Source organism: Rutilus rutilus, assembly GCF_951802725.1.
Source record: "Rutilus rutilus genome assembly, chromosome: 23".
NCBI lineage: Eukaryota > Metazoa > Chordata > Actinopteri > Cypriniformes > Leuciscidae > Rutilus > Rutilus rutilus.
The window spans coordinates 12345594-12359439 of NC_140233.1; the positions used below are offsets into that span (position 1 = coordinate 12345594).

Genomic DNA, 13846 nt, shown 5'->3' on the forward strand with positions numbered 1-13846 from the left:
TTTTAATAAACCTAAAAAAAAAAAATAGGATATCAGAAATGCACTCTTTTAAGGGTATATTTTAAGATGACTCTTTTCTATAGATTAAAATAACCACATTTGTAAGTTATTTAAATGGTGTGTTGAAGTATGGGAAATTATTTTCATTAATTATTAGGGCAATTCCAGTGCAGTCAGTCAGGATGCATTAATGACATCTGCTGGTGTGTTTCTCTAACTTCCTTCTGAACAGACAGATATGCAGCGTCCAAAAGTAATTATTGTAGATTAGTGATTCTTAAGGGTCAGGGCCTGCTGGGGGCCCTCAACAAATTTTCAAGGGGGCCTCAAAATGATTTAAAATGAGGGGGAAAAAGTCTTGGTCTTGTATAAAAATAATATGCTGAGGCCAAATTATGGCCTCAGTTGCATTACATTTAAGACTATATCTAACATTTCTAGTTCTTACAATTGTGAATTTTTATCTCACTTTGGCTTTTGTGTTTATGTCTCTTAACTATTTCTCACAATTACGACTATATGTCTCATTTGCGATTGTTTCTCACAATTGTGACTACAGTATATTTCTCATTTGCGACTATTTCTCATATTTAAATTATATTTAAATAGGTTTAATTATATTTAAATATCTCATGACTAATTCTTACAATTACGACTATATCTCACATTTGTGATTATTTCTCTCAATTACGACTATATCTCACCTTTGCGACTATTTCTCACATTTGTGACCCGGTTTCACAGACAGGGCTTAGATTAAGCCAGGATTAAGCCTAAATTCAATTAGGGCATTTAAGTAGCTTTTATAAACGTGCCTTAAAAAAAACCATTACTGTGTGCATCTTGAAACAAGACAATTGCACTTTTGAATTAAAAGCTTTTTTAGCACTTTTCAGACAGCTGTCAGTCATAGGCAGAAACTTCTGCTGAGTCTGTATCATTTGGGAGATGTGTAGAGAACTGTTTACATTACAATCTTAAATGTAATATGTTGCCCAAATTATGTTGATAAAATATATTTACAAATTACACCAACTTGCTAATGATATCTGAGTCCACATCAGCGATTTTCAAGGTTAGACTGTTACAGCACTGTTACACTCCCAATTCATTTCCTGTCAAGAATTATTTAAGCAAATAGGCCTGTACATTTTTAGAAATGTAATATATCAATATTCAGTATTACAATGTAGCACTGTAAAATATTGCAAGTATTTTATAAAATGTAACTTTAATTTCTAACACTAAAAAAAAATTATTCTGAATTTTACTGTGGAATCCACAGCGCCCCTAAAACAAAATATGAGATGGGAGGATAAAGTATATGTCAATACTCAATATGCTTTTGTTTTCTCACAAGAAACTTTGCAAACTTTTGTGCGTCCCCTCAAGAAACTTTGCGTTCGCTCGTAAAGAACTCAAAAGTTTTGCCAGAAAATGCTAAGTTTCTCAGTGGAACGCAAAGTTTCTGCAAGGGAACGCATTGAAATACTGTATGTTTTTTCCTCCCATCTCATATTTTATCCAGGCAGCATCACCATGTCCCTTTAAGGCTCCATATATCAATGCAGGCTGGATCATTTCTTTTCATAACTTAGACAGTAACTCAGAAATATACATATTTAAATTTTCATAATTTCAATGAGTTCACTGACTTTTAGAAGTCTAAGCATCAGTGTTTGTTTTCTCGCCCCATGATCGTTCGGAGCGGGTTTCTCTCTATTGCGAAAGGGAAAACCCGAAATGGAGCTGGAGCAGAGCGATACAGAGCGCTTTGAGCAGGGAGAGGAAATCACTCCGTTCCACTCATATATGGTGTTCCAGTCAGGTTTTCAGTCTGTATGTTGCCCACTTTTGTATGAAAAATAAATTACCCTATATTTACATTTATAGAACTGTTGTAGTAGGTACATTAACTTTATGTTGTAGTATTGTAGACAAGCACGGTTGTGATTGCATACAGATATTCAGTACATCAACACAGTGTGATAGCCTACTGCTTTCTTATGTAATTAAAACAAAACAAAAAGTCTGTTGGACCGGAAATAAACAGTTAATTCCCCACATTAAAAAGATGTGCCCCCAAATCATTCTCTTGCATAAACAACCATAACAGACGGAGGAGTTCCCAAAATCATCCTCCATGTCTCCTTAGTGCGCAGCTCCCTGTGATTCTTTTCTCCTGCTGCTGCAGCTCGCGGCTGTTCAAACATTCGCGATCTCTCTCTCCTCACAGCGTCTCACCAAGAATGTCAGCCGTCTATGTCTAGGTTTTGTTTAAAGTCTGAATCTTTTCTCTTGAAGCCTGAGCTCGGTTATCAAGGAGACCATATAGGTATTTCTCAGTGTGAATATCCTTTGAGTAAAGTCAACATCTGAGTCTTCTGTCTCCGCGCTCGCCAGTCTCGCGCACCGCGGACACGGGACTATCAACCGTCCTCAATCTCCTCAGTGGGAATGGATACAGTGTCTTTGCTCTTTTTTTATTCGTGAATGGACCCCAAAATAGACAAGTCTGGTCGATTTATGTGTCTGTTTGCTTTGGCCGTCTTTTCCAGTTCTTTGACTGCGTTTACTTGCTGGTACTAGATTGCAAACTTGTGTTTGGACAGCCAAAGAAGGGGAAATGATGGACAAAGACGGACTGGTTGTGCTGTTAGTTTTCTTAAATGTGTTTTTCGTCCACACGGATGCGTTCAGAAGAGATACCACAGAGAGACAGTCGAGAGCCGAGGGTGGTTTCTGTCGGATCTTGAGGACGCAGACGCGGGGCGCTCGGAAAGAAGGACACAACGAGTTTCGCCTCAGAGTTGAAGGAGACCCAGCAACTTACCAACCCGGGAGCACTTACAGAGGTTAGAAGTCACAAAATGTGCTTTTACTCCCAACTTAAAAGGCTTTTAATGCAAGCCTGTCCAAAAAACAGCATGTGTGGAGTTTGTAAATATCGATGCGTAAAGCGTCGTCTTTAGTGCATCTTCTGCAGGTAAACCAAGTTTGGCTGACACTAAAATACTGAACAGTGTTTTATGTGGTGGTGGATATGTGTGATTATTGAAAAAGTTTAGAAAACCTGCTTTTTGCATCAAGAAAACCTATGTTTACCAAAGAGGACATTTGGATAGGGGAGAATGGGATTTTAGTAACACGTTTTGATTAAACGTCTATAACGTTGTGTTTGTGTGTGTTTGGTGTCTCAAGTTTCGATTTAATATTCACATATTTGTCTGCTACAAATTGAAGTAGGTTACACATGTACAATGTATTACTTAACTGTTAATTTGTGTCAAGTATCAAGAGTTCAGCAGATACAACAAACACCACACTGTAACACTAATAAAAAACATGATATTATGGGCATGAATTTATTGTGTAAATCACTTGTTAAAAAAATCACTGCTGTTTCATTTAAAACATTTTAATTCCTATTCAAAACAACAACATTTTATTATAAATACAGAAATACATTAAACACAAGTAAACAACTTGTCAAAACGAGACAATCTGCTGATTCGGATTATGCCAGTTCTGCCATCTAACATCCATTATTATGATTTCTAACCAAATTATAAGAAAGACATTATACTTTCAGAATGTTTTTGTCTTTTAAATCCTTTGTTTTCACTCACTTTACAACTTTTACTGTCACATTAGGAGGATAATGGTCATCTATGGCCTCATTTCTAAACAGTTACAAACCTACCCAGTCTCCCCTACAAGTGATGAACTGTTAGACAACATTGTGACTGATTTATTTGCAGTATAACCTGGTGTGTATTTTAATGTTTCCACAATAATTCACCTGTCAGGATAAGTTTAATATTGGTTTCAACATCAAAACGCCCCATAACCTGATATTTACTGTCATTTGGATTCATGTAAGTGGCCTTCATTAAGCAGCAGATGCCTTTTTATGAGGGTTTTATGCCCGGCGTGTTTGTACATGCATATGGATTCACTGCTCCATGTGAAAAGCACTCGCACATCCCACACACACACTTACACGCAAACGTACAGTACGTGCCAAATGCGAGAGCAGTTTGCGACTTGCCCTGGCACACTGTTGAGATCTGACCTACTGTTAAGCTCATTTCTGGTACCTCTGACCTATATTTTGTTCTCTCTCTCCAGTCAGTTTGTATGCCTCCAGCCCATCTTACTTTCGTGGCTTTACCCTCATTGCTCTGAAAGAAGGAAGGGAGGGCGTCACTCCTGACGATTACGCCGGGACTTTCAAGGTGAGGGATTGCAGTGACCCCGTATAACTGCCTTGAACTGTGGCAGTCAAAGATGACAGTCTAATTGCAGTCTCTGCAAAATGATTTGCAGTTTATGTCAGGGTTGCATCTGCATGTCTGTATTTAGACGTGGTACGTGTTAGGAAGAAAATGACCATTAACCCTTTGACGCATGAAATATATTAAATCATAAAAAAATACATTTGATTACAAAACAAGACTAAAATCTTTCTTTTTTTCCCCAAATAGATATGTATTTTGAAATAAATACAGTGCAAAGAGGATTTCGTTTTTTTTTTTTTTTTTTCATAAATAAAAAATATTTACTTAAAGAGGAAAGTCCTATGGAATTATCGGTTGAATCGTCCCTTAGTTAAAGTCAGCATGAAACGAAAGGTGCAATAGTCTTTTCTTCCCTACTGTGAGTGACATATATCAGTGTTAAACAGATTCTCAAACAAGAAAAAAATGTTGGGCGGGACTTGATTTTGTCCATTGAGAATTGATTGGATGGTTGTGGTTTGCTATTGCTTGTGATGTCATGAGAGTGACTGGTTGTCCCGCCCTCGCGCCAGTAAACACGTCATCAGAGAAAAGAAGACAAGTCACTGCAAGAGAGAGAAGTTATTTCGATTAAAGATTATGACACATGAATTAAAAAAAAAAACGTAATGATGTGCACAGATAAATCATTTATAATAAATACTGCAATATTCCATAAAAAAACAAGAATTGTCCATTTTGATTTCATGGGGACTTTTTGGAAAATGGCTGTAGTGGATGTCATGCAAGTGTGTTCACATTAGCAACATTTCTGTGCATTTTCATAGGCAAAAAGTACGTTATCTATCGTCTATAGTGTAATGATGTATGAAGCACCACTCAAACAGAAGTCACTTTCTGTTTGTCATTGCAGCGAATCCTGTCTGACCAATTCGAAAAATGTATCGGGAAATCTCTTGCCCTCACACAAAATTTCCAGACGCATGGATTCCTATTGAAATGGATTTCACCCACAAAAAATGTGCTGAATGATAGTAAATGTGACCATGTACTGTTTTAAGGATTTCAAATCCATCTTTTGCCAGAGAGCAAAGCTGAAGTTGACTCGTTGCTCCTCATTGGTAACGCACTGACCGTCTCACAGCCGTGTCCTCTCTGAAAGACAGGACCCCTATCATTTAGTACTCTCCACATCAAGCCGTAGTGCTTCCCAAACTGAAGCAGGGAGGCTGTTAGCGCGGCATCTCTCCCCCTAGATCTCATTAACTGTGGTTGCCGCTCTACACTCCTTGCCGCTGTGTTTTTCAGCGCTCAAATTGCCTGGCGGATGTTAGCAGACGTCCTCTGTTGAGGTCTTTAACTGGGGAGTCTTTCGTCTTGACAGACTAAATTGAATGAACGAAAAAACACAATAAAGGCAACTACAAAAAGACATAATGACAAAAAGCTGTGGTTTTGTCCTAAACGTTTCTGAAGCAATGACATATAATGATGCTGGAGATGTTGAAAAGGAGAAATCTTTTTAAAATCTAGTTCAAAGAGTTTTTAGAAATGTGTTCTTTCTATTCTTTTTGGTTTTAATTCATTTTTGAGATTTTATTTTTTCTATTGACTAAAAAGTTGCTTTCAAGCACGTTGTTCTTGGCATTTTTGTTATTGTAATATATGTATAAATATATATATATATATATAATTTATTTTATTTTTATTTTTATTTTATTTTTTAACATTTATTGTGAATCATGCATTTATCAATGATTACCATGAAGTTTTGCCTTGCCTCTTAAAATTTTTTCTAAATAACACTAACACTTTGTAAATATATAGTGAAGCACAACACTTTAATTATTTGCATGCGTGTAGGTTACGTGTTTCCTCCAGCGGCTCCATTCACATTAAATGCTGCTCCACACGAACTCAGTCTCTGCATGTGCTGTTTGTTTGTGTTTTTGTAACATGCATTTGGGAACGCTTATAAAGTCTGACACGCTTTGTGTGTCATAGTGAAACACTGTTATCATTTACATGCATGGAGCGCGTCTCAGCAGCTCGGTTAACAAACTCCATCTCTGCATATGCTATGAGTTTGGGTCGTTTATAACGTTCATCTGGAAAAGCAACGTGTGCCATTTTACCAGACGTAAATCATTTATAATCCAATGCCAACTGCCAACACAGGAGAACACATCAATATGTTTCTAAATATGCAAATTGTTGTGCATCGCGATTTCAACATAAAAGTTTAAACCCTCACTCTGAGTTTTGATGTCCACATGTTCTTGTCCAAGTATTTAACGTGGCTTTAGAATTTATATCGTACAGAAGTGACCAAATAATAAAGATTAAGTGGACATTTGAATTCAGTCTTGTTTGTCCAGTATTAAACAAGGATTTGATAATGTTAAAGTGTAACAACAACAATCACCAGGCTTTTGGTGCCCTCTGCAGACAATTGTTATAATACATAATGTACATAAGTTGATAATGTTTATAGGGACACTCCACTTTTTTTGGAAATAGGCTCATTTTACAACTCCCCCAGAGTTAAACAGTTGAGTTTTACCGTTTTCGAATCCATTCAGCCGATCTCCGGGTCTGGGGGTCCCACTTTTAGCATAGCTTAGCATAATGAATTGAACGGGACAAGACCATTAGCATCTCTCTCAAAAAAATGAACAAAGAGTTTTGATTTTTTTCCTATTTAAAACTTGACTCTTCTGTAGTTACATCGTATACTAAGACCGACGGAAAAGGAAAAGTTGCGATTTTCTAGGCTGATATGGCTAGGAACTATACTCTCATTCTTGCGTAATAATCAAGAAACTTTTCTGCCGTACCATGGGTGATTCAAGCAGGCGTAATGATATGACGCAGCACCTGATAATAGTCCCCAGCTCAGTAGCCTATTATCAGGCGGCATGCGCTGCGTCATATCATTACGCCTGCTTCACCCATGGTACGGCAGCAAAGTTTCTTGATTCGAAAACGGTAAAACTCAACTGTTTAACTCTGGGGGAGTTGTAAAATGAGCCTATTTCCAAAAAAAGTGGAGTATCCCTTTATATTATGTATATTACATTTATGTATTTTAACAGTGTTGTTCAATAAAACCAAATTATTACTTGCTTTTTATACTTTATTTAAACCAATTATTATTGCCTCATTGTTATATATGTATGTATGTGTGTGTGTGTATATATATATATATATATATATATGTGTGTGTGTGTACATATGTGTGTATGTATATGTGTGTGTGTGTGTGTATGTATTTTAAGTAATTTTAAAGGCTATTGTTCACTTAGGTCTGTTTTTATTACCACAAAAAAAGATCAGATTATTACTCGATTAATCGTCAAAATAATCGACCCGATTACTCGATTACCAAAATAATCGTTAGTGGCAGCCTTAGATTAGTTTTTAAATGCACCTGCATTGTTTTGCATTTTGTTACTTTCAGTCAAATGAAACAATTTTTCCAGTCATATATTTTGTTATTGAAAATTTCTTTAAAATAGTGTTCAAATATTGTCTCATTCACAGTATCATGTATCGTCTTGTGAGCTAAGTGTAATTTCCCAACAATAAAATTGTGGCCAGTGAAAATGCTGATTAGTGACTTTGGAAAACCACAAGCCACAGTGGCTTGTGAGCAAAAAACTTTTTAATTTAAAATGTTCATCATTCAAGTTGTGTATTCCAGTCATTGCCTTTTTTGAACTGATAGATAAAAAATGAGCTTCATCTCAATGACCCATATCTGTTTTCGAATATTTATGTATACAATAATATATTGTCTGAGAAAAACATTAACATGTCCTCTGTAGTATAATGACACCATTTATAACATGAGAATCTATTTTTACAAGCCCAAGTTTAGCAGGGAGCATGACCCATTTATTACGGTGCTGTTGTGTAATGTAATTTTTGCCCATTGAAAATGATTGCAAACACATTTGCTGGGTGAAGTCTATAAGAAGTTCATTCTACTTTAGTAATTTGATCAATGACCCTGACCATGACCTGCATTATCTGCAGAATAAAACGTTTCTGTATGTTTTCTGTACTGCGATTTGTATCATTTAGGTATTTTAGATGTTACCTCATTCCTAGATGTCTGCCTTTCAAAATATTCATGTTCATCAGTCATCTTGACAGTTCATAATATACAATGCTGTTGCACTTTTCAAGCAAACACAAATTGACAAACAACTCTCGGGCCAAACCAGCGTGGTTGAAATAAACATCGCGACATTTCGCCATCCGTTTCGCTTAATCTTTCCAAGGAACCCCCTGGAAGATGAAACATCCTCAATTCCTTCAGGAGACGTGGTTATTCACTGCGTGCGAGAGAGACGAACTGAAAAGAGGCCGAGTTTAAAAGAGCAAACAGAAAACGGCTTTCACTGTCTCTCAGGAGCAGGGCCACACAGCCTCGCCAGGAGCCACAATTAAAACAAATGCCTCTCCTCTGTTTCCTACAACTTTCCCCCAGCTGGTTCGCAGCATTTCTGAGACAGCCACTTAAAGCCCCTTTTTTTTACCCAGGAAACAATGCACCCGGCTGCTTGGCCCGCATGGCCTCTTTTAAAATAAACACTAGGAGAGCGGCTGTTGCACAGTCCTACAGCAAAAGCATGTCTTTACAAAGTTTAGCCTAGTTTCCCTATCAATTCAGAAGTTTCCGGTTCACTGTTTTGTTTTTCAGTCTGAACATGGTTGCGTCAAGGTTCCTTGAGATGCCAAAAATCGCAGCTTTTGCTTTGCAGAACCAGAGGGTAATGTGTGCAGCTTTGGGGTTTGCATGAGAGTGTGTGTGAAAGAGTGGGAAGTGGAAATGGAGAGAACGAGAGATGGAGTGAGAAAGAGGGAGGAAGAACTTAATGCACCACGAGCATGGATTTTACTCTTCGATGGACATTTGGCAGCGATTTCGTTTTGAAACATGCAAACAAAATTGTACTTTTCCATCCCCAGTGGAATTTTCCATCACTTGGATAATGTGATTTTACAAACAGTAGGAGCAATATAGATCTGGAAGACTTTTGCGTCTGTGTTTTTACTTATAGGTACAAAAATTTGCAAAAGTATGTATATGACAGGTATTGAAGAGGGGAGAAAGAAGTCTTCCTTATTTTTTATTATTTTATTTTATTTTATTTATGGTATTTCAGTGCTTATTTACTAACCTCTCGAAATCTAAATTATCCAGACGTATTTAAATTTGCTGTCATTTTTTTTTGCATAAAACCATTCACCATTTTCTTTTTAAATAAGGCTTAATATATCACTTCTTTTCACAAAACTCAGCTCTATTTGCTTTCCGCAATTAACTTTGCGCTATTACTGCCTGGGGAAAGCAAATAATTAAACAATTTGATTAAAAATGGATGTTTAAATTACATTTTTAGTCATCATGGAAAAAGTAATTAATCAAATTATGATCGAATGACATAGAAGAGCGTTATAATCGGGCATATATTCAACATTTTGAAAAGCCAAATCATGTGCATGGATTGCAGTGGTGCATTTTTCTAATTTAAAAGTTGCCTCATTATCATTCAGAATGTTGCCTCATGGGTTAACATGAGCTCTATTCTTAAGTAGCACAGAACCATCAATTATATATTTGTCTTCTGCACTCAAAGATGTTTAAAGAGCTGTCATGTACAGTTAGTCATCTTGGCCCACAGATGAAATTTGATCCTATAGTCATCCCTGAGCTCATTTACGGTACTAATCTGCTGTCTTGTTGGGAAACTGTTGCGTCATTAGTCTAAAAAAACCCGAAATCAATCAGACTCTTGCTGTTTTTGTTTTTAATTATTTCCTTAGCTGCCAAATGAGTAGCTCCCCCTAAAATTCAAATGATTTACTCATTCTCATGTGTTGTTTCATTGTTCTGTGTTCCACAGTTAATCGATGAAAGTGACACGCAGTTCATGTCTAACTGCCCTCCGGCTGTCACAGAGAGCATTCCCAGAAGACGCACAAGGGTACAGGTGTTCTGGACAGCGCCACCTTCTGGCAGTGGCTGTGTCACTCTCAAGTGAGTTATATATTTTTTGTCTTTTATTTTTACAATTATCCTGGGCTTGGATAGCAATAAATAAGTGAGAATCCATTAAATTGGGCTGATAGATGAACGTCCGTAGTACTGAATTGATATATCGTTGAAGGAAAAGGAAAACAGAGAAAACAGGGTACAGTCTGGGCCTTTATGCCGAGTTTAGTGTCCGGAAAACAATACTGATTCTAAGCACTTGTCTCATTTAGTCAGTGTTTTATCAGTCACTTTCTTGGAAAGTATTGAAAAAGGAAAACAAAGTCTTTTTCGATCATATTTGAAGCTGAGTAAACAGAAATACATTTAGGACCATTGATCGAAGATGTGATTATGATTGATTGATGTTGGGCGGTTATTGTATCGCCCTTGAGAGTTCCCAATATCTATTGTAGGCTGCGGATCAAAGTCGATTATGAAAATTAAGAACTTTTAAAACATTTCTCCCACTTGAGTTTCCTTTGCATACAGCAAGCGCACAAGCACACATGGTCTTCAACCAAACAAAATATGAATGATCTGTCAGTGTTGTGGTGTCAGTGTTTCCACTCCACCCCCTCATGCTTTCATGCCATATTTGTATTTTTATCTCTCTTTCACCCAGTCCTTTTGAGGTCATAAAAAACTTTAAGTGACATTAAAGACATATGAAAGTCTCTCTCTCGCTTTAGCTGTACATGGTGCGATGCATTAATGGTGCATTTATGCAATTTTTCACATTATGGGTGCCTACCCTCAAAAAGCTTTCCAACAGCTATGACTTTATAGAAGTCTCTCTAAGCCACTCTGACCTGTTGACACCTGGTCTGAACCAGTGAGGTCTATAATACCTGGAGAAAGCCTTCCATTAGGTCATGGACACTCAATCAAACATTAGTTTCAGAGCCAATCACATGAGCCCTTTAAGGGCTTCAAATATGGTAAATGGAAACTCGAACTCAAAGAGTTTTGTTCTCGCATGTCATGCAAGCAGGTTTGAGGTTTCGCAAGAACCGATGAATGTTGTTCTCGCTTGTCATTCAAGCACGTTTGAGGTTTCGCAAGAACCTGTGAGGTTTGTTCTTGCACGTCAAGCAATTACGGCCGTGTGATCGTGTCTCTTCAGGATACTTTTACAATGTCTTTATGAACTTTCAAAGTTTCGGTGGAACGGACTTTCAATGCAGGGACAGAAATAACTCAGGTTTCCTGAAAAATATCTTCATTTGTGTTTCGAAGATGAATGAAAGTCTTATGGGTTTGTAATGACGTGAGGGTCAGTAATTGATAACTTTACATTTTTGGGTGAACTTACAACACAATCTCAAGGCAATTCGTAACTATATTACGTTTTGTTGAATTGGTGGCTGATTCGTATGAAGTTGTACAATCTCATTCGTAGGTTTTCATACAATCAGTCGCTGTTATGTTTAGCAGGATCATACTTGCTTTTTCTAAAAATGTTACGTTTTCATCACATCGTATGAATTCATACAAAATCGCCATCCAATAATATAGTTACATTTTTCCATGAGATTGGGGTGGAACGAACCCTTTAAACCCTTAGTTTTAGCACAGGTGAGTTGGCAGACCTTATTTTAAATACCCTCAAAATCTGGTTTCAACTGGTTTGTAGGTGCTTTGTGGATAAAAAAGATTTCCATTTAAAATAATGCATGCAAAGGTGATGCAACTGCTTAAGTGAGCCGCAAAATGTGTTTTTACTTGAGTAAGGCAAACTTTAATCAGCTTGTGTAGCAATTGTGAAATTAAATTGATGTAGAGACAATTAAAACCTTCTCAGTGGGAGTATTTATGAGCTGTCGTCCTCCTGGCAGTTATCTCGGTCTCCTCTTTCTGTCACGTACTCATTCATCCCTTTTGTCCTGTCTCTCTCCCCCTGTCCTTTCTTCTGGCCTTTTTTTTTTTACTTCTTACAAATAATCTTCCCTCCACCTCACTCAGAACCCACATCACCTACCAAGGTCTCATTTGCGTCCTTTTACTAACTCAAGGAAATATTATTGTAGCTTTTAATTTATCCATCTGTTTTATTAGGGCAGGGATGTCTGTTTTTTTTTCTTATAAACATTTGCTGGGAAGCATCTGCTGTGCCAGTGTGGTGGATCTGCTGTCACTTTGCTTTGGCATGTCAGAACCGTGGAGACATCACACCTTGTAGCACCGGGCCGAATGCCAGATCTCAGGCTCGAAGCACAACTGGCAACGGCGGCAAATGAACATCAAATAAAAGTGCAATTACTTCTGGAATCCCTCCAGCACTTTTCTAGTGAAATGTCAAACAGACCAGGGATTGGAAGGAAGTTTTGATCTGGATTTTGTTTCCTTTGATTCTTTGGTGCCATCAAGCTGTGGAAGGCAGATAAGATGCGGCATTTGTGATGGTTTTGTTGACAAGCTTTGGGACTCTGGAGATAAATGACGTTCAGGTGTTCAAATGAGATGATCAATACCAATAAACAACAGAGTTTATTACTTAAGAAGTTTTGAGAAGAATGGATCAAGTCTTGAGCAGTCACACTTTGTCGACCACTGTTGAGACTCTTTCACACCAAACATGAATATTCGTATTTGGTGTCGCAAACGCACTGAAACTTTTACTTCCCCATATTAGAGTAGAATCCTGAAAATGCCTCTAACTAAAATGTTTGTAGTTCATGAACCATTTTAAATACAGGCATAGCCTGTGATAAGCAAGTTGTCACATAAATATTCTACAACCACCCATACTTTTTCTCTATATGAGATAATTTATTGCTATCAATATTGTTTTGTGTCTATTTTGCACGTATTTCTACATCTGCTTCCTCAATCAACATTCTTGCACAACATTTTTACATCTTGTTCCTTTTTATCAATTACCTTTTAAAATAAATAAAAACAATTAAAACAAATAGTGTTATTTATTTATTAATTCATTTAAAGGTGCAGTAAGCGATTTCTGAGAATCACTGTTGAACACGGTTGATATTTGAATTCAACCCAAACAAACCCATCGCTTTCTTAATTGCTCCGTCCCCAAAATGCACGATCACGCAATGCAAGAGTGGATGTCTCTTTATAATAGCAGAAGCGAAACAAAATAAAGCTTTTATTATTATTATTATTATTATACACACTTAATTTCATTTTTATATTTTTTGTAGTTAATGTTTCTTTTTTAAGATAAAAAATTTGTCAGTTTTAAGTCAGTTTTAACAAATTTTTGTATAATAATTCAATAGAAAAAGATTATTTTAGCTGAGCTCCCCTCCCCCCCCCCCAGAAAAAACTCATTTGTTGGTGATTCACTTTTCTTTTTTCACATCATTTGTTTTGTAAGGATTTGACATTTTCTTTGTCAAACAAGGCACTACTCAGCTATAATAATTTAATTTAACTTCAGTATTGCAAATACATTTTATGATTTGATCCCACTTACTTTATTTATTTTTGCTACTAACCTAACAAAATTGGTTGGCAATTAATTTTCTTTCGCATCGCTTTTACTGTGAAAGAGCCTTGAAGCGGAACCGCATTCAAACAATATTTCTTTGTCAAA

At 36.8% G+C, this 13846-nt stretch overlaps 1 protein-coding gene across 1 annotated transcript in view; it reads left to right on the top strand.

The window, feature by feature from the left end:
* The first annotated feature begins 2096 nt into the window (after positions 1-2096).
* Positions 2097-13846, top strand: part of spon1b (spondin 1b) — a 64094-nt gene continuing 52344 nt past the window's right edge. Inside the window, exons 1-3 of the mRNA XM_084396725.1 lie at positions 2097-2855; positions 4132-4238; positions 10157-10290. Of these exons, the coding sequence (XP_084252851.1) occupies positions 2627-2855; positions 4132-4238; positions 10157-10290 (470 nt within the window). The 5' untranslated portion in view covers positions 2097-2626. The remainder of the gene's footprint in view (positions 2856-4131; positions 4239-10156; positions 10291-13846) is intronic.